Here is a 27,639-nt window from a genome sequence, read left to right as displayed (position 1 = left end):
GAGTTTATTTTTTTATGCACATGGTTTACAATCGTGTTTTGCTTGCATTTGGCACTCAGTGATAGCTTTGCCATAGTGTTTTGGCATCGCATTGTGCGAGTGTTTGCTCACCGGATTATGTCATTTGACATACATGTGGTAATCTCTTCAGGAGGGAGATTGTTGATGATACTTTCATTGATTACCACATAGTGCTCTTGGATTAGAGCGGGTGTTTTGGCATCATTTGAGCGGTTTTTCTCACTTTGTTTCATTACATTGATTGCCATATTTGATGATACTTCTCTTAGACAACTTATGCCAGCTTATGTTGTATTTTGATAGTACTTGGTCTATGAGTTAGCCAGGCTTTGGCTATTGTCAGTTGTTGATCGATTTGTGCTTGGTCTTGTCACAGGTTATTGCCATGGATTTGGCATGTACATCATTGTCAGGGTTTATGCTTTTTCATACAAAGTTTGATGGTTCAAAATTTGAGCATTAGAAAGCAGGTATGCATGATGCATTGACTCAGTTGGGCCAAGTGTTTCCACTACAGGGCATGGATGCTAGGCTAGAGTCTATGACTGACGATGAGTGGGAGGACTTGGATGAGCTTGCACGTTTGACGATCATGTTACACCTTGGTGAGTCTGTCTATCGCATTGGGTTGGATGCATGTACGACTAGAGAGTTATGGCAAAGATTGTGCAATGCTTTTGGCACAAATGAGTCTAGAGAGATTCCTATAGTCAAAGGACGATCTTGCATACATAGAGATGTTGTGTGTTGGCATTGTGGTCATATAGGGCATGTACGTAGGCGTTGTTTTCGATGGATGAGATAGCACAGGAGATAGCACAAGAGGGATGCTATCACTTTGGATGATGTGGGAGCAGATGTAGCGTATGTGGCTACGTATGACAGAGATGTCGACTTTGCTTCCATGTTTACTCTTGACTTTCTTATGTCGGTTTTTGATGACACATTACCTTCGCATTGGATACTAGATGTGAGTGCTAATTTTCACGTCACACCGAGTCGTGAGTGGTTTAGCACATATTCTAGTGGTATGCTTGGACGTGTGTGTCTAGCTGATGGTTCATTGCATGACATAGTTGGTGCACGAGATGTCAGACTATTGTTGCCGAGTGGTGCGTCATACGTGTTGCGAGATGTACGCCATGTGCCAGGTTTGACGCAGAGCTTGATCTCTATGAGTCACTTACGAAACAGCGGATGCGAGGTAGTGTTGGATGAGCATAGTTTCCGATTGCATTGTGGACAGCTAGTCATAGCTAGAGGTGCTAGTGTTGGCATGATTCATGCGATGCGAGTACATCGTGTGTGAGATGGCACAATTTTTGTGAGTATGCAGCCATGCAGAGAGACGAGGCATGTCTCCTTTGCGGATAGGTTGCATGATGCTCCAGTTTGTGAGCATGTTGATCTAGTTGTGCAGCAGGGCATGTCATTCGTGGATACGATGAACGGATATGGATGACTTGAGTGCTGAGGATTCAGCCGTGATTTAGTCATTCATGGATATGCTTCGGCCAAAGGCTGATGTATGTGAGTTAGAGCTAGGCATTGCTCTTACTACACAGGGTTCAAGATAGATAGATGCTCTTGGTGCGCATGTGACATGCAATGGACACGAGGATGGATTCCAGGGATTGGATTTTGGGTGTCAGCGTGATTTCCATGAGTGGAGTTCTGAGCCAGATTTGACTGAGATGGTTAGATTGGCAGTTATTGCTAAGATTACATCAGCATTCGGGAGTCTCATGTATGAGATACTCATCTCGAGACCCGACATTTCATTTGCAGTAGGTGCATTTGCAGTGGGAGCAGTTAGTCGTGTAGTGACTGACTTTGGCCTTGAGCATAGGGGTACTTTGCAGCGTATGGTGAGATACCTGCAGGATGTGTGTGGCTTTGCTGAGGAGTAAGGTGTCGATCGCTCTATACTTCCTCTACAATTAGAGCTGGATGCACACAGATTTAGTGAGCTAGTGGGCGTTGGCTGAAGTCATACTTGTGATAGCCTTGTACAGGTTTTGTACGGTTTTCTTTTCTCTCTTACGACCAGATTGGCCTTTACGTGGGAGATTGTTGGGGTAAAGCCCCATGTGGCCGGTTAGGCCAGGTGCCCACCCACTATACTTATTCATTATGTACATAATAGAATAAGGGGGCTCACATGTAGAGAGTGAGTTTTAGCCCCTGCAAACACAAGGTCTCCTCCTCTCCTCTCTTCTCCATCGTTGCACACACACTCACACACGCTCCCGCTCGCGCAGTTCGTGTAGGCACTAAGTAGGGGAGCATAGCACCCGAAGGTTAGACGGTTCCTCTTGTGTATAGTCCTTTTTTAATCGTGGCATTGTGGTCATTGATCCACTCATGCATGGATTATCGCAATGTACCTTTGGTTTTACCACGGTTGAAACTGTGATGATATCTAAAGAGGTGCACTTGACCTTTGGCACTACTAGCCTCTACTTAGGTCTACTAGTATGTATATGTATCTACGTGTTTGTGTGCTAATATACTTGTGTACGTATTTATAGATGAGCGAGTAGGAGAAAGCTTAATCTTATATTGCTCTTTGTAATGTAGATGTCAGACGAGAGACCAACTGGTGGGGAGTAGCCAGCTGGCTCTTCTTTTGGTTGGTTCACATTCCATGTGGGCTCCCACCCGGGGTGGACATCGCCTCCAGTGGACCCGAGTCTTGAGTCGGTGAGAACAAGAAAATAAATAAATAATGTTTTTGGCTAGTTAACCCTAAACCATGAGTGTCATAGGTTTATTTTTGTTATTTGCAGGCATGGCCATTCTACAACTACCCTTCTTAGATTCCTCCACCGATCGTAGATCTAGACCTACAACTGGCTCCCTCTTTACGAGACCACTATCTTTGAGAGACAGATAATTTGTTTGGTTGCTACACTCCACAGCAGCTTGCGACCTACGGTATTTCTCCGCAAACTACACCATGGGGGAGTTAGGGAGGGACTCCTTACCTACAGAGCCTCGCACCAACGGCACCTCAGTCTACAATTCCTTCTTATCTTCCTACTCCCCTTCCGTGGTAGGATCCTACTCCCCTTCCATCACAGGGTCCCACTCCCATCGCATCACAAACTCCATACCACTCTTGCTTTGCTAGAACACCTTCCTCTAACAGCACGCTTCGACGCTTGTCTGAGGGCAGCGAGTGCCGTGACGAAGCGGCAGCGGATTTTGTGGTTTCGCCTATTTTGGTAGTGGCGGGGGAACACAGTCCCCACTTTGAGAGCATGCCGCCCCTGACATAGAGGACAAGGATACTGACGCACTCGTGCCAGACACGCATGGGTGCTACTACAGGGTTAAATATGGCGGGGAGGTGGACTTCGACACAGTACAGGGCAGGGCATTTCAACGCCATCTACAAATTCTTATACATTCAATGTATAAGAACTGTTTTATAAAGTTTAGAGACCATTGCCCGATCATGCACGGTACATTGAGGACACTCTGTTAGCTAGATTTCCAAATGCCCCCGATCAACATTTTTCACAAAAGTGGTTGGAGGGCTACATAAAGACATTTTTGAAAAACAAGCAGTCCAGTGTGCGGCGCACAACAACCAACCAGGTCAGAGATCCAGACAGGAGCTACCGTGGTGGTAACATGGCAGACGCGGAGTGGGAGTGGGCAATTCAAGAAAAGAGCGATCAAGTTACGATGGGTTTATCATACAGACAACAACGCGAGGCTTGCGCCAGACAAAATCCCACAGACTATGGCTCAGGAGGCAAGGGAGCTTGGAAGGACAAATATGTAAGATTGATTAAATTATAACATTGATCGGTGATTATAAAGATTGTAGTTGATGATTTGGTATTGTTATTGCTAACTTAGGAAAATATCACTCTTACTCAACCAACCAGAGAGATGGTCAAGTATTGGGAGCGACATACAGAATTTGATACTTGGTGATGGTTGTTCAAAAATAGCCATATCTCTTGCAAGCAAATCGGCGCGGCGGTTAGATCACTACAAGCGGTAAGTTTAAACAAGTAATTTTGTATCAATTGTTTTGAGCTGTTGATAATTGTTTAATTTGGTTTGGGTTTATGTAGAGTCAAAGTGATCAAACGTACCTGCCTCTAAACGACGACAAGATAGAGGAGGATTATATAGAAAAATATTTTGTCCAAACTTTTGTAAAGTCCCAATGTGGCACAATGTATATACAACTATCTACTTTTTATTGTAACTTTTTTAAATAGTTGATCTTCTGCAACTATTTAAAAGTTACAAGGTAAAGTAAATTCAATTTCAATTCTTTGGTATTTTTTATACTCTGCCAAAAAATAATTGATGTTTCATTGTTTTATGCAGGTCAAAAATGAAGGTGCTCATTTGGGCCACCCAATTTTGGGTGGCCCAAATGAGCACCTTCCTTTCTTGAATTGGCATGTAGCGGCAATAAGCGTGGTAATAGAAGCGGGTATATTGCCGCGACTATTATCGCGCTTATTGCTGAGAAACCACTACCGCGTCATAGCTACGGTTATTGCCGCTCCTGTAAATTTCTCTCTCTCCTCTTTTCTTTGTTTTTTTGCGGAAACGCTAGCGGTTATAGACAACTCCTCTTATAGTGCTACCTACCCCAAAGCTGACCATATTGTTGCCCACCACCCAGTCCTTCATAACGTTTTCACCACCTTCATTAATGGTGACCACATTATCAATTGATCTCTCTCTCTCTCTCTCTCTCTCTCTCTCTCTCTATATATATATATATATATATATATATATATATATATATATATATATATAGAGAGAGAGAGAGAGAGAGAGAGAGAGAGAGAGAGAGAGAGAGAGAGAGAGAGCACCATACCCAAAGAACAAAAGCTCTTGACTTCAACAAATGTATTTTATTGCGATATTAAGGGAAGTGATTGTAGTTTTTACTCACAGAACCTCAACAAGCTCTCACAGAAATTTTGTAGGCTCATATGTGTTCAACAGGTCTACCTGGTGGTGTCTTCCTAGTAATAAATTGGTGTACAAGTCTGAGGCAATGTTGGTCCTACCTCATGCTCTTGCCAACAAGGCATGGCAAGCATCTACATCAAGGGGGAGTGGAAATAACATGCGAGAGAGAGAGAGAGAGAGAGAGAGAGAGAAATGAAATGAAATGAAATATTATATTAATGTCTTCAAAAGGCCAAAGTGACCTATGAGACCAGAAAGTTACAATGTGGTGGATCTGATACAAAGTCAGAGTAACAAGATGACAAAATGACAAAATAAAATACTACGGAATCCTAGACTCTTGAGTGTGGACTAAGCCGCCAAAACAACTAGCTAGGATAACTAGATCACAGGAGATCCAACATCGTTTGCTGGCGGATCTCATCAATCTCCTCCATGGTCAGTAGTCTGACCAGGCATCGTGCATGTCAAGCCAAAGTGACCCGGATCCTCTGCTGCAGCCTCTGTCAATGTTGTGTAGTCCTCCGCAGTCGTGGGTCTCTGAATCTCCCCAGTTCAGTCGCTCGGTTGATCAGTATGCCTCTGGTGTAAAGCGACGAGCTCTGCTGTGGTAGTAACTCCTCCGGGTGTCTAGTTGGCAGCTCTAAAGAAGTCTATGATCTGTCTCTGAGACTGCCTAGTCTTTCCTCTTATCAAGCTCTCTCTGTGTCTGCGTAGCTCAAGCAAAAACAAACCCACGCATCCCTGATCCTCATACTGCATGACTCTAGAGAATGGTCCAAAGACCTCTCTGAACAAGCAATGGAAGCGGACTCGTATCTCATAGTAGATGGGACAGTGGCATGTGTAGTGCAACTCTGTCTCAGGCTCGATGTCACACAAGGGGCATGTCCTGGCCTCTACTGGTATTCCGCTGTATCTCCCAGTCTCGATCCGGAGCTGGTGTGAAGATGTGCGTATCTAGCCAGTAGCACATTGTATCCCATGAGACAGGTGAGTGCCCATGTATCTGGGCCTCATCACAAAACCATCCTCCGTAAGCTAGAGGAGATGCTCTCCGTAGAAAGCCATCTTCGTGCCTAGCTCCTGTATTGGTTGTATCCATGTCCTCTTGGTGTCTAGCCGAGTCAAGTCCTGGCGAATGAGCCTGGTGATCTTGGATTGTGTAAGATTCAGAGAGGGCGCATCCGGTGAGTACTGGAAAGGAGGCAATCTGTCTATCTGAACCCATGTGCCTGAAACCATGAAGTCATCTCCAATACCAGCATGTTGTATCTCCCTGCACGGATAACTGTCGAGAGTACTCAAGTGCAAGGCCTGCATATCTGTCTCTGGGAATTTCCCACATGCGGTGTATAAAGGAGACAGATCTGGTGAGCGCCTCAACCACCAGTGGGGAGGCAGCTAGCTCTAATCGTATAATAGCACGTGGTACGGAAGTCTTAGCCTTAATGAGCCGCGAGATCATAGAGACCAGAGGCTTCTCCATGTCCCCCCATCCATCACTGCGGCCTATCCTCCCGTGATGGTCCAGTGAAGGTCCCCAAATATTAGCTCCATAGAGCAATACAGAGGCCACCAAAGTGTCAAAGAGCCAGAGCTTCATCTGCGGCTTTTGAAACTGAACCTGTGAACACATACTTTCCAATTTACCCAATGCTGCATGGGCTCTGGTCAATCTAGTACCACTGAATGTGAAAATGCCCATGGATTTGTAATGGGAAGGGTCTTTCCCCCTGTCAATTGCATGCCACTATCGCAGCAAGCGGAGAAGCTTCTTCACACAACTATGTAATAGACAACTCATGCAATGGAGTAAGTGCAAGGTCTTTCTGTGTTTATTTCACAAAGATTTGCAAAACCTTGTAAGGTTTATATATATGGAAGTATTCATGCTAGTAATTTGTGATAGATTTTTTTTTTTTTGGCTATTGGTATTTGTTATTTTGGTTAAGTCAGTAGAGACTGCATATGTCACTAGATTTTTGACTGTAGCAGGTATTATTGATTTCCGATGGGACCAATCGCTACATTGTTACATGAGGATTGAAAATGCTAAAATATTCTTGTCTCCACCCCTTGCTGAGGAGTAAGCCACTGGCTTATTTTAGTACAGCACCTTCAGCGGGCGGTGAAAAAACCACATGTGTGCGGGCATGGATCGGGGGGGTCGGAAAGGAGGACTGCTAAGGAAATGTGTACAAAGATGATGCATACTAGCCCCAGGCCTCTGTAGAAGTGATGGCAGGGGGGGGGGGGGGGGGGGGGGGGGTGCTCATGAAAGAGCCTCTACGCCTCACGTGAGTCCTGACTCAAGAATAGCTAGTATAGATCCTACTCTAGGCGAGCCAAAAATGCCCTCTTCTTCCGCCGCACTAGGCGTCATAAGTCAATTTGTGACTGCCTATGAGTGATGTTCCCCAAAAGAATGTCCCTCTGAATTCTAGCTCTAGTGTCCCGGCATTCCTCATCATACCAACTGTTTTGGGACATGCTCCCTGAACAGCGTCTCTGCTCAGGCTGTGTGTGTGGGTATGCCTCTGCTGCTACATCATGTAGTGTCTGTGTCAGTATAGTAGTAAGCTCCTCGAGAGGTCGCCCTGGCTCCTCTGTGCACAGGCGTCTGTAGATCCCATCTATGTATACAGAGTTCGTCTCCCGCGTGAAGGTGTAGCGAGTAGGGGCTGCTGCCCGTAGCCTGTGTGCTACACTAAACTGAAAAGAAATGGTCAACGATACAAGAGCATGGTCCACCGCCACACCCACAGGTCTGGGTCCAACCATGAGGTCCTAGATACTAGAGATGAGGCTCGGTTGTGCCATGACGTAGTCCACTGTGCTGGCTCCATGTCTCTGTGGGAAGCATGTGAAGCCTCCCGAAGCAGGAAACCTCTGTATGCCATTCAAGATGGCCACTCCATGTGCGATGCCCATGTCTATCAGGTGTCGTCCATATTCAGTATATTCCGCATCGTGTGATAGTCTGGACAGGCCCGTCTCTACAACATCTAGATCTCTCAGCATCTCCTTTGAAGTATCATAAAACACTATCTAGTGATGGGCAGTCCTAGCATTGAAGTCCCCTAGAATGATAATGTCACCATCTCTAGAGATCTCCCATATGTCATCATCCAAAATAGAAAAGGGGGATTGTCCTCTGGGTGATGCATAGACCGACGTACTCGGGGGAAAGTAGCAAATAGCAATGTAGAGATATCTGCCTGTCTCTACTTTCAATATCACCCACATGTACCTAGCCTGCTCATCCATCCGGGCTATATGTATCAATGGCTGCAAATCCTCTCTAAATAACACTACCACTCCCCCCGAGCCCCTTCCTCTGTGCTCTGAGCGTGTCTCTTGTCTATAAGCTGTCTCCCATCTATATCCATTGATGTGAGGCATGGATTGCCCAGGGGCCTGGTGTGTCTCAGGGTAAAAGATGATGTCTCTTCCAGTAAAGCTATCCTCGAAAGCACCCACATCAAGATGCATGGATCCATTACAGTTCCAAGCCGCCACTTTGAGATAAGTCTCCCACCGTCATGTGGAGCGTCGCTCCAGTATTACTACTCTTCCATCTCGGTAAAAAGCAATCTTGCCTTTCCCCCTTTCCGCTCTAATCTCCGGCATTACTTCTTGCATATGAGCGATTTGCAAGAGAGTAAGATCATCCCCGAAAAAAATGCCCGCCTCTTTAAGAGTTGGCCTTTACTTCAAGAAGGACTTCTTCGCTTCCATGGAGGGAAAACGGAGGATGAGTGCCCTTTCTTCTGCAGTTTCCCCACTGCCTCCATTTTTTTTATATGTTTCCCACTCTCCAAGCTCTTGTGTGCGTCGGCTCATGAACCCCCATCAAGGCCATGAGTTCTTTTACCTCTTCGTCCACATTGCCTTTGTCTTTAAGACCGCAAATTCTCACATGTAAAGCACGCACATGTCTTCTTTGCTCCTCCTCTAGTGTCTGATTAATGATAGTGGGTGTGGATGTGGATGTTATCTCCCTTGCCTTTTCCTTTCTTGGCCACCTCGATCCATTTCTCGGCTTCATGCGCCTTCTGCTGAGTTTTTGTAAGAACATCCACCCAAGAAGTCTTCATCTCTTTGTGTTGCTCTTCTCCCTCTTTGATGGCCCGTACTTGCTCCTTCATAGTGTTGATTTCTTCGATTACTGAGGGTTGCAATTCGCCCTCTTCCGGTGTGTTTCTTGATCGTGCTTCGGCGAGATCTTTTTTGAGTGACACAATCTCTTTGTACTGAGTCGTCACTCGGTCTTCCAGTGCGTTTATCTTGCTTTCTTGGATCGGGACGTGTCCTTCGAGCATATTTATTGTGCCCAATAGATTGCGGTTCATCTTGGTAATAGTGTCCGTCATTTCCTCTTTGCACTTTTGAACGGCATCCTCTAGGGGGTCAGCTTTATCGCTCAGCTTCCTCATGCTTATCACTATCCGAAAAAGAGCCACTAAGCGCACATATGCATCCACACTATGCATACATTGTCTCCCGCATGAAGCATACATCCGCATCAAGCATTCCACGGTGGGTAAAGATACAACCACATCCCACTGCGGGCGTCACCCTTTAAGCCAAAAGCCAAAATAATGGAGGGGCCTTGCGCCCAATGTCCTATCTAACGTTGTCCTACATACACCACAAATCCAAACCTGTCCAAGGTGTCCCACACAATCAAAACAGCCCTGGGTCTGCTCCTCTTCTAGCACGTTTAGTAGGACAATCGGCCTTTCTGATTTTGTGATTTTCCTTTTTGCTTTTGGTGGGTAGTGCTTTCCACAGGGAGAATTGAAGCAAAGAAAAAATTAAATCAGAGTAAGCAAATTAAATGAATTAATTAATTAATTTGTGTTTTAGTCACGGTGGAGGCCACAGGCGAGGGCGATGGGAAGAGGGCGTGGGTAGGTTCAAGGTTCAAGGGCGAGGGGCTAGGAGATAAAGCTAGGGCAAGGATATAGGGGGATGGCGGGGGCGAGGGGAGGGGCAAGGATGAGGGCGAGGAGAAAGGGGAATGGGCGAGGGGCGAGGGGCGAGGGCTAGGGATGAGGGGCGAGGGGCGGGCGCTAGGGGGGAGGGCGAGGGCTAAGGACGAGCGGCGGATGCAGGGCGAGGGGGGAGAGAGAGAGAGAGAGAGAGAGAGAGAGAGAGAGAGAGAGAGAGAGAGAGGAAATGAAATGTTATATTAACGTCTTCAAGAGGCCAAAGTGACCTATGAGACCAAAAAGTTACAATTGGAATTAAGACAAGTTGACCACAATTGGGGCCTCAACAAAACTTAGCCTATGATAGCCCAACACTCCTTAATCACCAAAAATTGAGAGAGAGAGAGAGAGAGAGAGAGAGAGAGAGAGAGAGAGAGAGAGAGAGAGAGAGAGAGAGAGAGAGAGAGAGAGAGAGAGAGAGAGCATATATTTTCTTCCATGATAGTACTTATACAGGGTGGGTACTGAAGAGAGTCAGTTCAGGCTTTGTGAAATTTTGGCTGAGGTTAATGCATTAAGTGAAGAGAGTCAATTCAAGCTTTGTGCGATTTGGGTGAGGTTCCACAATTTGGATATGAACATGTACTGTATCCAACACACTGTATACTTTCTTGCCATCTCTTGTGGAGACCTTCTGCTGCTCCTCGTCAACTATCCAGTCAATAACATCCTTCTTGGGTGGTGGTTGACCTTTTTTCTCTCTTTCTTTCAGGTTAACTAGGCCCTCAATACCAAACTGTAGGAGGTAGCATGTCTAGTGTGCCCCGTCCACAACCCAAGTCTATGAGCAGGAAGACTGGATCTGTTGCTTCCCCCTCATAAAGGAAGTGCGAGAGAGAGAGAGAGAGAGAGAGAGAGAGAGAGAGAGAGACTGTCCCATTAATAGTTTTCACATGCCTACCTACCAGAGGTATAAGGCATCAAAGAGGTATGTTGACTTTGGCAAGAACACAGCTTTTTCCTCTAAAGAAGAGGTCATGTTTGCATGTGATATGGGAGCACTTGGAGCCCATATTAAGACACCCCCCCCCCCCCTTCTCTCTCTCTCTCTCTCTCTCTCTCTCTCTCTCTCTCTCTCTCTCTCTCTCTCTCTCTCTCTCTCTCTCTCTCTCTCTCTCTCTCTCTCAACCATGTCTCTTTCATGACCGCTTCTCGGTCGCCCAAAGGCATGTCTAAGCTAAGAGAATCCACATAGCACTGCCGCAGCTGGTGCCTCCGTTGAAGGTGGCACTGTTGTACTAGTAGAGATAAAGGGTCATCATGCTATAGATAGCATGTAAAAAGACGATGGTATACCATCATCCTCTAAAGTGAGCTCTCATGGCATCAAGCCCAAGGTGCACTAAATGTACAAGGTCCATAAGCAACACTACTAATCCAATATCTGTATGCTTTCAGAGTGGCATATTTCCTTGCTACCTCCACCCTTCGTCTATAAATACCACGAGGTGCGAGTCAAGGGATCTATGGTGACACGCATGATCGATGGAGCGGGAGGCTTTGGACCATCAGATCTACACAACCGGGGGGGGGGGGGGGGGGGTTGTATCATGTGCCTCATGTTCCCTACAAGGATGCGTGATAGATGGGTTGGATAAGGCATGCGAGTATGTAGCGAGAGGTGTAGGGATCGCGGCACAAGCGGCATAGTGGGGACCCTTGATTTTTTTTTCCATGGAGATGGGATCAAAGGTGGACTAAATTTCCACCGTAGATCCCTCTACTCCACCCCGTGGCTTTTATAGACGAGGCCCTACCCCCTCCTAACATGCATACATGGTTATCATCCTCCCATGTAGCTTGAATGGATCCCTGTCAATGGTGAGGACGACCTGCAAGGAGCTGACACTCCTCGCTTTTGTTCTCTGTTTGAAGCTCGGGGGGTGCACTATGTAATCATGTTACTGTATAACGTGAGTTCAAAAGAAGGGGTTTTAAAATACAAAAAATTAGTCAATTTAACAAAGATACATTAAATAAGGGGGTTTTATATTGAAAAAAATCTTAAAATAAGGGGTCATTTTATTCATTTAGACATGTTAAAAGAGGGGTTTTTTTAATACCCCATGAACGCACATTATATAGGGGGTATTGAACGGTGAACCCCTCGAGGTTTGAAGCCCAAGAGACCCAATGACTCTCTCTCTCTCTCTCTCTCTCTCTCTCTCTCTCTCTCTCTCTCTCTCTCTCACACACACACACACACACACACACACACACACACACACACACACAGAGCAAGACCTAAAGGAGCTTGACAGAGTCGCCATTGTGTTGAGGTGGCTGGAAGCAACCCAATTTGGGCCTTGGTTGGTCTTGAGTTTCAACAACCCATGTTTGTGAGGTTGCATGGCTGCTCGCTTCCCTACTGATTTTATTTTTTTTTGCAAAAGCCGTCAGAATATGGCTGTACAAAAAAGGCTCTGTGTATGTAGAAAATAATGGTTGGGTTGATCGACAACATGCTTAGGAATTCCACCAGGTGCATAGTACAAGGGAGCCAACACATCAACATTGGTTCATAGAGGGTTTGCCTGGGTAGCAATCAATAGATGATCCAAGTGGTGTCAGGCAACTCAATGGTCCTTTCAGATGAAGATACAAAGTAGCGAATGCATCACTATTTGATCTCTTGGGTGTGCCACGAGGGAAATGAGGGAGGATAAGTGTTCTATGTATTCCAAAATTTTCCCTGACAAAGAATTGAAATTAAAATAAAAATTAGAGAGGGATGACAGGTTGCCTATGCTTGCAGGAATCATCCCTGACAATTTGTTGCTGGAGAGATCTAGGTGAGCTAGAGCCATGAGCTAGAGCAAAGAGTGGGGTATGACTCCATCCATTGAACTCCCCCAGAGATCAAGACTTTTCATTGAGTGCGGTTGGCAAGAAATCCTTCATAAAGGGTCTCATTGACATCATAATTTACAAAGATTTCAAGCCTCTCTAATTGTAGGAGGGTGTCCAATCCCGCCGGGAACTTATGTAGGGTGCATGCTGATGTAGAGACCTCTCTCAAGAGTGGGCATCCTTGTAGAGCTTTGACATATTGAAATACAAAGACACGTCAAGGCTCTCTAAGTGTGGGAGGTTTCCCGGGGGGGAGCTTGTTGAGGGCACAATGAGAGGCATCCATAAATCTTAGTAGACCATATCCTTCTAGATCAAGCAACTCAGACATATTGAAATTGAAAGACACATCAAGGCTCTCCAAGAGAGGTAGGTCCCAAAAGCAATCTTGGAAGCTTTGAGCTAACATTATTATTAAGAAGAGTGCCTTGATCTCAGACACGATCTGTCAATCCAGGCAGAAAGGGGCAAAAACATTACCCAAATTAGTTGAGAATATAATATCCCCATCCAAAGAAAGATACTCCAAGGCTTTCCACATACATTCCAACAACTCTTCCCAGCGTACATGGGAATCATGGTGGAAACCAAAAGCTAAGTGCTTGAGTTGGGATAAGATGCTAAGGCTCTACTAGTGTATGGGATCATCCAAAACAGAAAACCGGAGAGATCCAGGTATGCTAGGTTTTGCAGGTTTCCTAACTGCAGGGGGATAAGTACTTCCCTTGAGGTGTAACCCGTATAAGGGAGGTCAAGGTACTGGATAGAATTGCTAGGAAGGGAGCTGCATAGCTTGGAAAGGTTGAGCTCCAATGAAGATAAAAATCTAAGATTGAGACACATGAGCTTAGGCAAGAGGGGGAAATGAGGGAGGCCCCCAACAATCTGGGTTGCGTTGAGGTCGAGGTGGGTGAGGTTGAGGAGTGAAGTCAAGGTGTGGGACGGTAGAGGACTCAAGAAGTAGATGCCTTGCACGTCCTGAACTTCTAGGGACTCCAAGCTTGCACGAGAGGAAGGTAGTTTCCCACATGTAGCCAGTTTGCAATTAATATAGTAGTGATGTGGAGAGCAAGGTGTGTTGACATAAGGCAGCTAGAGGGAAGCCACTCTCTCGGTGCTAGTATCACGAGGGTTGTGCCGAGCGCTACTACCAACATAAATCTCTTTTGGTTGATCTAGCATATCCGGATTCTTAGCACTTGTTAGATTTCTTGAGTATGGCTGCTCATGAAATCTATCTCCATTTGATCAATAGATCTCTATTCTTTGCATGCTTTTGTGATAAGCATGAGATTTGTGTGTACACATGCACAAGGTTGAGAATGGTGTTGATGTTGGCATTTGAGAGGAGCTACCAAGGAAGAAATGTTGTGTGTGTGTTTTTCAGTGAGGTACGGGGAGGGATTGGGTGGACAAGTATTGTGTGAAATCAAGGGTGGGTACAAGTTTCTTGAGAACTTTGGATGTAGTTTCTTATTGTGTATGGGATATAAGGAGAGTGTGAAGACACTGAAACAAGGAAGAGAGCATGTGCTCATCCACGGTCTCTCTCTACAATGGTATATGGTGCTGAGAAGTAATTTCTTACTATGTATGGGATATGAGAAGAGTGTGATGACACTCAAATGAGGAAAAAGAGCAAGTGCTTAGCCACGGTCTCTCTCTACAATGGTACATAGCGTTGGGAAACTTTACACACAACCATCACCACACTTGCAAAGGACAAAGCTTTGATGTAGAGTAGTAATGGGCATACATCTTCCCCGAAGCACCACGCTTTGGTGGTGACATGGCCTACTGGCCAAGGCTACATCAGCCCCTTTTCTCCATCTCTCTTGTGTTTGCCTCCCAATACGGTTTCTCCATCACCTTCATTAACCTAAACTACAACCAAGGGCTCCTCCTCAAGTCTCTTAAAAAAGAGGCCCTTGTAGCAAGTCCAGGCATCCAACACAATTGATGTATCTGTTGCCTAGCTAGACATCAAGTTTGTCAACACTCCTTTCAACATCCCTAGAGAGGCTGGTGGCACTAAGGATGTGTCAGGTCTCTATGCAAATGTGGTGAACAATGGACCCACTTTTGAGAGGATGTCAAGGGATATTTGCCCACATCTAGTTGAATCATCTCCAACTATCTCTTTGGGTCACTCTTAGATGTTTCCAATAAGTTGGGTATCCCCTGTGATGCCTCTTGGATACAGTCTACTTCTTGCTTTGTTGCTCGTTCTGCCACTACAAGGGGCATGCTCCCTCTCCTAGTAAAATCATTCTCTAGCATCTCTAATATTTACATATCAAGTGATTGATATATTATTGAATTGAACATGTGTGAGTATCAACCATCTAGCAATACCAATGAGTTGTTAGGTGCCATTCAACTCTAGTCATGGTTAAATTTGTGAGGGTGTGATCAAAAGTGGGACTCACCACCATGCATTTGGGTTGAGTAGTGACTTTCAAGAGCACAAAAATTCAATGTGAGTTAAGTTTTTATAGTGATGTAATGCTTAAAATCTCTCTCTCTCTCTCTCTCTCTCTCTCTCTCTCTCTCTCTCTCTCTCTCTCTCTCTCTCTCTCTCTCTCTCTCTCTCTCTCTCTCTCTCTCTCTCTCTCTCTCTCTCATGCACATACACACACACACATGCACATGCACGCATATACACTTAAAAAGTTGATTGAGATAGGATTCTTTAAGAATGATTTCTTCCTGGAAGGGAAGGTGTTCAAGAGCCAAGCGTTGCTTATCGCAACACAAATCATTAGATTTTGTTACTTTATACAGGTTTGGAAGGCTAAGAATTGTCGGGTCTTTGAAAATGCCATGGAAATAGCTAGTTTCGCAAAGATAATACAAGAAAGCAAGGGGATGACTATCGTCATGAAAAACGGATGAACATTGATGAGTGGAACAGGACAAGTCACACTGCAATGATTGACTTACATGGTTAAGGGTGTGGACTTGTGGGATGGCTCCCCTATTAGCCAATGTAACCATGGTCTATTGGAGTTGTCATGGAAGTCATATAACACTTCAGTTCAAGGTCTCAACCTCATGTGAGAGAGAGAGAGAGAGGAGGGGGGGAGGGAAAATAGAAATTATGATCTAGGAGGTCCTAATTACATGGATCATTTCCTATGGCAAGCCTTAATTGTGAATACATGATAGGGCCTATGTATACAACTTCGTTGAGCATCCTTAGTTTTAGTCTTCCATGATCTCAATTGTTTACCATCTTGAGAAACCACACACACATGCAGCCATGTAAGAAGCCGGATTTCACGTTGAACTTTTGTGTGCATCGTTTCACACAACTAGAGAGGAGGTGCACTGCGTTGGGTGATGATAGATTTCAAGCACTAGTGCCTATGTCGCACTAATGATCATCCTTAAAAGTTTTGGGTCAGAGGAAGCAATTGTATTTACTTGTGCCATATGGTACCGAGTGCTTGAAATTAAACCAGATGACATTGAGTTCTCATGAACTCCTCACACACTTCAAGGCTGTACGTTTGAGCCTAACATTGTTGCCATTGTGTGTACAGGGAGTTGTAGCTATCATAGCCATTGTGGGTGCCATCATGGAATCTGTCATGACTTTAGTGGCCATGGTCTGCATTTCTTTTGAGCACATTGAAGCCATCATGGATTTTTTGAAGAGACTATGGTGCATATTGGTGATCATCTTCTATTGTAGTGCTTGTGATATTATGTTTTTGGGGGGATGGATGAGCATGGACAAAATGTTTATCTAAACCTCTAGGGACTCTCCTCAGACAGAAGTGTAGAACATGTGGCACACGTAGCGCTTGCAACTTGTAAGATGCAACTAGATGCATGGCAACGATTAACTTGTCCTTTTATGGCAGCTTGCAATTTTATGGATAGGTTTTAAGATCTCGTGAAAGCATGATCTTTGAATTAAGCAGTTTTCTTGTTGGCTGTACATATTCTAAGGTAGCAAAGGTAGCAATAAGTGCCAGGAAGGTTGGAGAAATATTTTTACAACTCTGATTATGTTTTTGGCATTGGATTCTTTGCTTAAAGTTTTATGGAGTTGTTTTGACTTGCTTTTATGGTGTGGAAAGAGGTTGGCTTTGTCCACTTTGGTTTTTCCCTCTTTCTAGGTGTTTGAGAATTTAATGATTGTTATAATGGCCTTGACAAGAATGTTCATCCTTTGCCTGCCAAGATTTGGTTTGCTAGAGCATTTCCACCGAAAAAGCAGCTTACAAGTCAAAGATGCCTTGCATCGGTCTAGGTGAATCCTTGAAAATAAAGAAAATCTTATCCATGCACACTCATACCAAAGCGAGGTTTGTTGTACTTTTTAATCGTATGATCATCATGTAAGGCTACAAAAGGATTCCTAAAGAGAGAACAAGTTACTATTTGACTTGGAATATACCAAAGAACAATAGTGTTCCTAAACTTGCAACAATAATGAGATGTAATTGCATTCCAAAGTTCTCCAGGCCACCTGTACAAGCCACACAAATTTTAGTGCTATAACTATATCACAAGAAGTTTTGGATAAATTCTCACAATAATTCCCACATTGTGACTTACCTCAACATCATGAGCTTCTTGAGGGAGGCACCGTATACCTAGCTAGGTACAATTGGGGGCAGGTGACCGCCGGCCCGGTGGGGGGGGGGGGGGGGGGGGGGGTCCCCTACCCCCAATCGTACCTAGCTAGGTATGTGGTGCTTCTTCGATCAGAAGCTCATGATGTTATGCATTGTATGAAAAACACTGAAAAAGACTTTGTTTTCCTACATGAGAAAATTTCTAAATCTTCTTGTGTATAGTAAGTTGCTACTTTTGATCATTAAAAAAATCTACTAACAATGACTTTACCAATAGAAAAAATTGGCAATAGAGACTCACCACAATTCAATGAGTTGTCTTGGTATGGAGATGTGCTAGTTTGTGGGTTCAGACCCTCAAATGGGATCCCAGACGTGTTGCAATTTCCCTCTAGCTCACCTTCGTACAGAGATCAAATGGTCAAATGCTAGGAACAGGGATTGTTTTGCAACATGTGTATCCATATATAGACACACGATCTTGTGCCCTTTTGTGAGTGCATGCATTGTTACCATATTATCAGAAGTAATGTCTGTGAACACACTGAGAACCATCAAGGCACTTTATTCCTGTGTTTGGAGGTTTTTTTGCCAGCTTCTTTATATGCCCATCACTCTAGGACAAGCCTCATATTTGTATTAGCACACTCAATAATACTACTTCCTATGTTGTGTGCTCTTGAGCTTCTCCTTCATCTTTTCCACCTTCACATGCATTGTTGCAGCCGTATATCTAACACACACACACACACATGCACACACACTATACAATTGTACTCAGCACTGCATGACAAAGAAACCTTCTACCATGCATAATCCTTGTCCTCTGCCTCATACTCTTGAATGTTGTCTCTTTCTTTTTATTTCTACAAAATATACTTTGGATAATTCCTTATTTTAATGGTCTCTAATCTAGAATCTGGAAAATAAACCTTACATTCTTGAAAGCAATATCCTGTTGAGATATTTAGCAGGTTGGCATATCCAGCCTCACAAATGCAGTCATAGAGGAGATGTGTCTGAGACACTTGACATTCTCCATGGCCACATACAGGGTATTTGCATACTATGCCAAAAACAATAAAATTAAGCATTTCGAAAAATGCGTTACAAAGTTTTCCACCATTCACCATACTGTTAAAATAAGCATTAAAATCATAAAGTCAAGGATAAGCAAAAACATGGTAAACATTATGTCACCAATTGCCCAGTATGTTTTGTTTATCAGAATTATGCTTGATTTAAAATCTATATCTGACCATTAAAATGAAGCGTAAAGCCCAAAGGTGGTCCAAAGATGGAAGGAAGGGGGCTTGGATTTGCACGACAGGAGCTAAATCCCAAACCTGCATGATTAGCTAGTTAGTTTCATATTTTGCAAAACTAATGTAAGATGATTTAGTAATTGACAATGTGTTGCACTGTTAAAGACTATCCTCATTTAGCTAGTTGAGCTTTTAGTACTAAAACATAAGTCTTCTAGTAAACTGAGCAAAATCTTTTTCTCATACATAGTGGTTTCTATAGAGCCAAAAATTGACATGGCCATAGAATGCACATCATTGTCCCTAAAGTGCTTACATTCGGGTGCTACACACGGCATATAGGAGAGATTAAGTGGGCTAGCCCATCCCGGCTCACAGGAGCAAGTATAAAAAGGTGGCTCTTCTATGGATGAGCAATTTCCATTGACACAATCAATTATTCCACAAAAACCTGCCAAAAAATGTAGCAAAAAACAACATTGAGGCAAATTTGTGTATTAAATTCAGGAAGTTGACTTATTGTACAGGGAAGTGAATCGCAATTTCTTGCTATATTCAATTCGTGATATCAAAGCTTGCTTACTACAAACCTCGTTGTGTGTATGCTTGTGGGATGAAAGATGTCATGACTACTCCTAGCACTGTGATTAGGAATGAAAATTTGCACAAAGATGCCTTCATGCTAGTAGCATATATCAAGAAAAGGTCCCCTAAAAGATAAAGCGAGGAATGTTTGATAAGGTAGAGAGTTCATACAAAGAGGGTGCATCTAAAGTCATTTCATGTGGAATTCATGAGCTATTGATTACCGTAGAGTCATGAAAAGAATCATGTTAGTTGGCATATTTAAGGTCCCCATCACCTCATGGCTAAGGTTGGTCACACATCAAGGACGACGCTCACTATATCCTTGTGCGCATCCAATCATCTGTAGACAACAAGATTGTTGGGCGCGCGTATTGATACACACCGCCATTTCCCCCCCTTTGTCATATCTTTGCTGGCAGCCACGTATGCACTAAAAGGGGGAGAGATTTGGACGGAGGGTAGCAGCTGCCCATATATGGCGATGCTTCCCGACCATTCATAACGAACGCCATATTTTTTATAAAAAAAAGCTAGGTGTAAAGCTCAAGTTTGTTGCGTGTCTGCCACATGAAAACTTAGCTGCCATAAGTTAGATGGCCATCCGCCAATTTGAAATGGCGGTGTGTAAACACCCTAACTCCCACGGGGTCTTCAAGGAACTGTTGAGGTCTTCAAGGAAGCCTCAATGGTGAGATCAACGGAGAACTAGTGCACATGCTTTGAACATAGGTTTTCGGCCCCATGCTTTTAGCTTATTTAAAATGTCTAAAATCCACACTCATTTTCAGATGCTCATGCGAGCATGATGGTTAGGTCATGAGCTCTAGGCAAGGTAGGTCATGGGATAGAAACCTAGGTATGTGTTGGGCCAAGTCAATCCAATTGACTTTTTATTTGCTCTCTCTCTTCCTCAAGATCCTTGCTTTGAAGCCTTCGCCATCAATATTCCCACCACCTCGATGCTTTGAAGACTTTGTGGGACTTATGTCCAATGTCCAAAGTCTTCATAGCAATATATTGCCCAATAGAGAGACAAATTTTTTTGTTTAAGAAAAAAAAAAAGAGCCATTCAAAGATTTGCTTCGATTAGTTTTACGAGATTGCACCCACTCACCCACACCTCACATCCGCAGAGGTTGAACCATAGTGGGTGCGTTTAGAGCCCCTCACCTTTACCACTGGCCAACACCCCTTAGTCATGATTGTTTTGTCGTTCTAATAAAGCATTCGTGAACAAGGTGGTTACGGGTTACATTTGACATCATCTTCACACCACCTCAAGGTTTTAAAGACCTTGTGGGACTTATCCCAACTATCTTTATAGAAAGACAATTTTTGCCTTTCTTAGACAAGTATCTTACTACGATTCATACTTCTATATCTATACTTCTATAATGCAGCTTAAAATTTTAAGGAAGGAGAGACCCTCCATGGGTGTCACTCACTACTTCACTTCAAAGGAAAGCTTACAAAATGTCCCATTCTCTAATCTTGGAACCTGTGAAACTTTTCATACCTTCAATTTTTAACTTTCCAAAGTATTTGAAAAAGGTTTGACTCTACTTTTTTAACTTTACTTTTCCTTGATTGAAAGGTGGCTCAACTTTGCTTTTGGAAAGCAAATGGCCATAAAATGTTAAAATTTAAAAAATTGTTCGTATACACACTAACAAAATTTTATCGATTTATTTCAAGGTGAACTTGGAATCTAACTAGGATTTTTTCAATTAACACAATAAATCTCGATTTTAATTGAACAATGATCTCGAATAGCCCCAAAATGGAAGGGTGTGTGTGTGTGTGTGTGTGTGTGTGTGTATGTGTGTGTGTGTGTGTGTGTGAGAGAGAGAGAGAGAGAGAGAGAGGTCTCAAAGAGTGCCAAAAAAAATTTCTTGATCGAAATAATTTTAAAGTAAATCTATACATACAATGATCTTGAATAGCCCCAAAATGGAGGGCGTATGTGTGTGTGTGTGTGTGTGTGTGAGTGAGAGAGAGAGAGAGAGGTCTCAAAGAGTGCTAAAAAAAATTCTTGATTGAAATAATTTTAAAGCAAATCTATACATATATAATGGAGCTTAAATTTTCCAAGCGAGGAGAGGCCTTCCATGTGTCATCCATTGTAGCTTGCACAAATATCTACGTTTGGAACTCCATGAAATAACCTGCAGCCTGACGACCTCCTGAAGGTTTCGAATAACCCCAAAATGGAAGGGCGTGTGTGTGTGTGTGTGTGTGTGTGTGTGTGTGTGTGTGTGTGTGTGTGTGTGTGTGTGTGTGTGAGAGAGAGAGAGAGAGAGAGGTCTCAAAGAGAGTTCCAAAAAAAAATTCTTGATCAAAACAATCTTAAAGTAAACCTATACATATATAATGGAGCTTAAATTTTCCACGCAAGGAGAGGCCTTCCACGTGTCATCCATTAGAGCTTGCACAAATGTCAAAACGTTAGGAACTCCATGAAATAACCTGCAGCCTGACGACCTCAGTGCTTGAAGGTCTTAGTCCAATCTCGACCTGCAACAACTGCTCGTGCATGCATTCGTGTCCATGATGTGTGTGTGTGTGTGTGTGTGTGTGTGTGTGTATGTGTGTGTGTGTGTGTGTGTGTGTGTGAGAGAGAGAGAGAGAGAGAAGAAGAAGAAGAAGAAGAAACGCAATTGGCCACTGGCTATGTGTGCGTACGAGACTCGAATCTCAACCTACACTATGATTGGGCATTATTGGTGGTGTGTGTGATAGAGAGTCCAATCTAGCTGAGCGAGTCTATGTGTACACCCAAGGTTGTGCGTGTGCGTGTGCGTGTGTGTCTGTGTGTGTGTGTGTGTGTGTATGTGTGTGTGTGTGTGTGTGTGTGTGTGTGTGTGTGTGTGAGAGAGAGAGAGAGAGAGAGAGAGAAAATGTGAGATTACAACTGTCCGTAACCTCTATGTGTGTGTGGGGGGGCAGAGAGAGAGTGTGTGGAGAGAGAGAGAGAGAGAGACTCTTACTCAGCGGTGGTGAGAGAGAATGACAGAATATGTGGGGATTTAATGGCAAGAGAGAAAGATAGTGAGTACTTAAGCAGAGAGAGAGAGAGAGAGAGAGAGAGAGAGAGGAATTGGTTCCATAGCCAATGACAAACAAAGTCGAGTAAGCCCAAGCTAAGAATCTAGGACATGGAAAAAATCTAGACCAGGTGGCGAGCAATTGCAGGTTAACAACGACGAAAGGCAGAGTAAACTATTGACTATGTAAAAAAAAAAAAATGTGCAAAATTTCTCATAACTTTGTAGGTGATCTCAATTTCAAATTAGAACTAGTATGTGACCCGCACGTTGTTGCGGCTAGAAAATGCATGTTTTCTATTTTTACAACTACAAAGGTGGAAAATTATATAGATTCTATTATTCTACATATATACACTCTCTTGAATTTCAAAAAATTGATTCACAACATCTCTCTATGGATTCTCAGTTAAAAATATACATGCAAGAGGCAATAAATATTCCGTTAATACCAAGCTTGGCAGGTTCTCACACATTACATAGGATTTTCTAGCCTTTATTCAGTGGATATAGGTTCTTTATAGCTATTGAAGAGAACACACACACACTCACAAAGATTAATATTTCTATTCTCCTCCTCCTCCTCCCTTCTCTCTGTTTAATTGGATAGTTCTTTGGGTTGGTGGTAGTTGTTTAATTCTCTCTCCCTCCCCAGTGCCCAAAAAAGCTTTAAATACTAAATTTCTTCATATTTTGAAGGTTTTCTTACCTTGTAATTTAAAATTTAGAGGTAACGTTCAAAATTTGTAGGTGACATTACACTTTTTTCTTGAGCTTTTCTCCCATTTTATGAAGTCTCCAACTTTTACGGTGTTCTAATACAATAGAAGTCGCTTCTTGTTAAGCAGCAAGCTACACACACACACACACACACACACACACACACACACACACACACACACACATAGAGTCTAATTGTCTGAGAAAAAAGAGAGCTACAGAGGGCTTGCTATCTCCATGATGAAGGAGAATTTAACCTTAAATAGCTTCTCAAAGCAACTGCTGCACATCTTTGGTCAACATGGAAGATGATCGTGCCTATGTGTACCACATTTGAGAGATGCAGCTGGCCATGGAAGTCAAGAAGATGTGTAGTACCATTGCCACCCAATGAGCCCATCTTGTGAGGAGTACCATCACCACTTGGTTGCACTCACATCGAATTGGTATGCTAAAGATGGATAATTCCAAGCCTTTAGAAGAGGGGAAAAGAAGCATAGCTCATGTTTGCTCATTGGATGACTACATCAGACTCAACATTCTCGAGTCCATGGGATTGGCCCCTAACTTGATGTAGGAAGAGATGAAGAATGATATATGGACATTGAAGCATGTTGCTGGGTCGCTAGCCTTCAATGGATCATCTCCATACACATCCCACATTCACGCAAACCAACACTTCAAGAAAGCATTAATGTGTTGGACATCTTGCAAGGTCTCGATGACGGCTAATCTCCCTCTTCACCATCATCATTAGATGTTGGATCAATAGCACCTTCAACAAATAATGCATAAGGCACTGCGACACCTTCCTCTCCCTACCAAAAATCTCAAAGACTTCATCTCTTGTAACATTGTGTATCCCAATGATGGAAAAGGGGTAGGTTTAATGCAATCCCACCTAGAAATGTATTTGAGTGCACGCTTATTGTAATCATATGTAGGTTTTCCAAATTTTTTGGAAAAAATAATGTGTATTTAAGTGCTAAAAAAAACCTAGGTTTAGTGTGATCCAACTTGCAAAATAAAACCTCCAAATATAGTAAATTTGCCTCTAAAATTTCTCATACGTAGGTTTTTCAAGTTTTTGGGGAAAGTATTGTGTATCTTAGTGCTAAAAATAAACCTACATTCAGTGTAATCTAACCTACAAATATACTAAATTTGCCTTTAAAATTTCTCATACGTGGGTTTTTCAAGTTTTTGGGAGAAAGTATCGTGTATCTCAGTGCTAAAAAAAAAGCTACATTCAGTGTAATCTAACCTACAAATATAGTAAATTTGTCTCTAAAATTTCTCATACGTAGGTTTTTCAAGTTTTTGGGAGAAAGTATTGTGTATCTCAATGCTAAAAAAAACCTACATTTAGTTTAATCTAACCTACAAATTTTGAGATTTACCTCTAAATAATAGATTTGAAGGTAAGAACTCCTAAAAGTTTAGAAAAATCTAGTGTAAAAACCATCAAATACAATAAATTTGCCTCTAAAATTTCTCATGGGTAGATTTTCCAAAATTTTGAAAAAAGCATTGTGTACCTTAGTGCTCGAAGAAAATCTAAAGTTTAATGTAAATATAGTAAATTTGCCTCCTTGGAAAGTGACCCCAAAGAGCAAGAACCTCTAAGAATGGGGGTACCAAGGGCCACATAAGTGCATTCCAAGAGGCTACATTTAAATATGATGTCCATGTTGACCAAAACATTTTTTAAAAAAAAGATTTTTTTAAAAGAGCCCTTGAATAGCCATTTTAGTTTGCTCATGTCAAATACTTGCATGATGCCATATGACTTTCAGATATAAGGATACACCATTGTATCCGTACACAAGCCCTCACCTTGCCTCATGTGAAAACTACTTAGAGCTTCCTTACCCTCACCCTTCTCCTTCTAGATTTATGTGGCATCCTAAACTACAAACATTGAAACAGGGAGAAAAGAACTCTATATCCAAGTGCTCGAAAAAAAACCTAGATTAAGTGTAATCCCACCTACAAATTTTGAGGTTTACTTCTAAATTCTATATTTGTAGTTGAGAAAACATACATAGTAGGAATGAATTACATATCAAAGAGGAGGCATACAATCATCATCATACATGCAATGTGAGTAATTCAAATATAAAAACTTTCAAATATGGTAAATTTGTCTCTACAATTATATCATATGTAGGTGTTATAAAATTTCAATGTTTTGTGGGATTCTCTAAGATCCCTTGATTGCAACCTCCAAGTTTAGTAAAAACCTTCAAATTGAAAGGCAAATCCCCAAATTTTATAGGCAAATTCTAGGAAAATCATGTAAAGACCTTCAAATATACTTTTCTCATATGTAAGTTTTTCAAGTTTCTGAAAAAGAGCAATAAGTATCTAAGTACTCGAAAAAAGTCTAGGTGTAGTGTAATCCCACGTACAACTTTTAAATTCTAGATTTGAAGGTGAGGAAACCCATGAAGTTCATAGAAGCTTATTGTAAAAACACTCAATTATACTAAATCTCGAGACTCATCTATAGATTTTATAAGATTTTGGGAAAAAGAACTATGTAACGAAGTGCTAAAGAAAACTTAGGTTTGGTGTAATTCCGCCTACAAATTTTGAGATTTATCTCTAAATTCTAATTTGAAGGTGAGAATGCCTACAAAGTTCATAGGGAAAAACCTAGGTTTAGTGTGATCCCACCTACAAAATTTGAGATTTACCTTAAAATTCTAATTTGAAATTGAGATCACCTACAAAGTTATGAGAAATTTTGCACAATTGTTTTTTTTTTTCATAGTCAACAGTTTACTTTGCCTTCGTTGAAAACCTTACCTTCATACTTAGGAGAGTATGAAGCAAAATCCGAGATTAGAGCACTTCCCTCATGAAGAATCTCATCAGAAAAAGTCATGGACTCACAAGGATTGATAGAGATCTTGTCAACACCAGTGACATGCACTATCACTCTAGCTGAGCTTTTGAGGTTAAGACCACATATGTGGACCACTGTAGGAAAATGCTTGGAGAAATTTGGGATAAAAGACCCAACATCGAGACTGCAAGAGGGTATACAAGAGCTGAGCAAACCACAAAAGAACGCTAAGCCTGTACCCTTAAACAAGGTCGGAGAGTATTGCGAAGGTGAAGAGGGGAATACAACCTTACCAGTTGAATTCCAAGGAGTGAACACAATGGCAATACTAGACAGCGGAGCTGGGGTAGCCATTGCTACAAAAGAAATCTGGAAAAAATGGGGGAAACTAGCAATAAGGAAGACTAGGTTGAAACTCCAATTAGCAGATGGACACATGGAGAAACCTATGGGGTTATTAGAGAAATTCGTAGTGACTTCTTGCGGCATTGAATACGAACATACTTTTGCTATTGTCGATTTTGGCAAGGAGAATAACTATGATATCATACTGGGAAGACCATTCATGAGACAGTTGAAAATGGTCCAGGATTGGGGCTACGATCACATATACCTGAGAAATATGGAAACCACTACACGTGTGAACCTGAAAGACCATAGCTACAAAGATGTGAACCGAACACCGGTAGAGGAGTTTGATTCAGCTACTTTGGCGGGATCCGAATTTCCAGCCTGGTTAGGTAAGCCCAAGGAGTTATGGATGTGTGGAGCCTCGAAATGTGGAAGTCTGAGGCGAGAAGAATATGTTTTAGAAAGGGCTATCAAAGACGAAACTTATATAGGAGAACCCTTTCCAGAGGACACGCTTGAACCATTAGAATGGACACACATTCTAGCAACCCTAGATGTTTGTGCAATCCCGGATGGTCCCACAACGAAATTTTGCGACAAGGACGGGTACGACGTGGTTCCATACTTCATGCTGAGAATGATAGTCGAAAAAGAAACTGAAAAGAACGATACACTGGAAAAGGAAAATGAAGAAGAGGTGTTTCACGACATTCCCGATCATCCAGAGTGGGGAAATGAAGCAGACAACGAGTCAACGGACAATTCAAGCGAAAACGAAGAAACTATAACGGATGTCCGATTTTATGATTTTCCGAACCAAACTAAACAACGCCAGAAACGCTCTAGAGCAAAGAGAAAAACAAAGGGGGTTAGAACCAATCCGATGCCTAGAATAAGGGAAAAAAATCAATTCCTAATGCTAGTAAAAGCAGAAGATTGTGTTAAGGACAAGATTTCTGGAAGAATGAGAGGCAATGATCAAAAGAGCTTACGAAAAGACAAAAGAAGCTCAAGAAATCAAGTTCAAAGGAATGAAACGAAAACTGAAACAGAAAAATCAGAAAAGAACAAGCGCAACAAAGAACACACGGAGTCCAAGTTAAAACGTAGAAACAAGTACAGAGAGCTCAAGAAAACTCTGAAAGAAGTTTGGACGACAGAATTGAGAATGGAGAGGACGAAAACGCCAAAATCAAGGAAAACATGGATGTTCCCTCTCACTACAGGAAATTCACAATAGAGGATAGGAAGGTGGTATTAACCCAACCTATTCGAGAGAGAAGGGAGAACGAATCTTATGACGGACCGGAAGATGCAAAAAAAGTTGATTTAGCAGCTCCAGGTGAAACACCTAGACCGGTGTACATAGCCATGGATTTGTCTCCAGGCGAGGAAGAGAGACTTTTGAGT

General features: G+C 42.6%; 1 protein-coding gene and 1 pseudogene across 2 annotated transcripts; both read right to left on the bottom strand.

Annotated features, from left to right (window-relative positions):
- Positions 1 to 10,462: 10,462 nt before the first annotated feature.
- LOC147445432 (uncharacterized) lies at positions 10,463 to 19,420 on the bottom strand. Of its 2 annotated transcripts, none has more exons than XM_086524951.1 (6): positions 19,266 to 19,420; positions 18,992 to 19,126; positions 18,670 to 18,756; positions 17,712 to 17,810; positions 17,230 to 17,301; positions 10,463 to 10,688 (listed from the first exon to the last, which is right to left on the bottom strand). In XM_086524951.1, the coding sequence occupies exons 1-6, from the start codon at positions 19,354 to 19,356 to the stop codon at positions 10,486 to 10,488; spliced, it is 687 nt and encodes a 228-aa protein (XP_086381077.1). In that variant the 5' UTR covers positions 19,357 to 19,420; the 3' UTR covers positions 10,463 to 10,485. The 2 variants fall into 2 exon arrangements, with proteins under 2 accessions (XP_086381077.1, XP_086381076.1); XM_086524950.1 differs by lacking the exon at positions 10,463 to 10,688 and adding an exon at positions 18,348 to 18,476 and having other exon boundaries at positions 16,719 to 17,301.
- On the bottom strand, positions 10,588 to 14,003 carry LOC147445433 (uncharacterized; annotated as a pseudogene).
- Positions 19,421 to 27,639: the final 8,219 nt, after the last annotated feature.

This window comes from Adiantum capillus-veneris, chromosome 12, assembly GCF_014529385.1.
Source record: "Adiantum capillus-veneris isolate H3 chromosome 12, ASM1452938v2, whole genome shotgun sequence".
NCBI lineage: Eukaryota > Viridiplantae > Streptophyta > Polypodiopsida > Polypodiales > Pteridaceae > Adiantum > Adiantum capillus-veneris.
The sequence above is the reverse complement of the archived record's forward strand: the minus strand, read 5'-3'. Positions and strand labels throughout refer to the sequence as shown.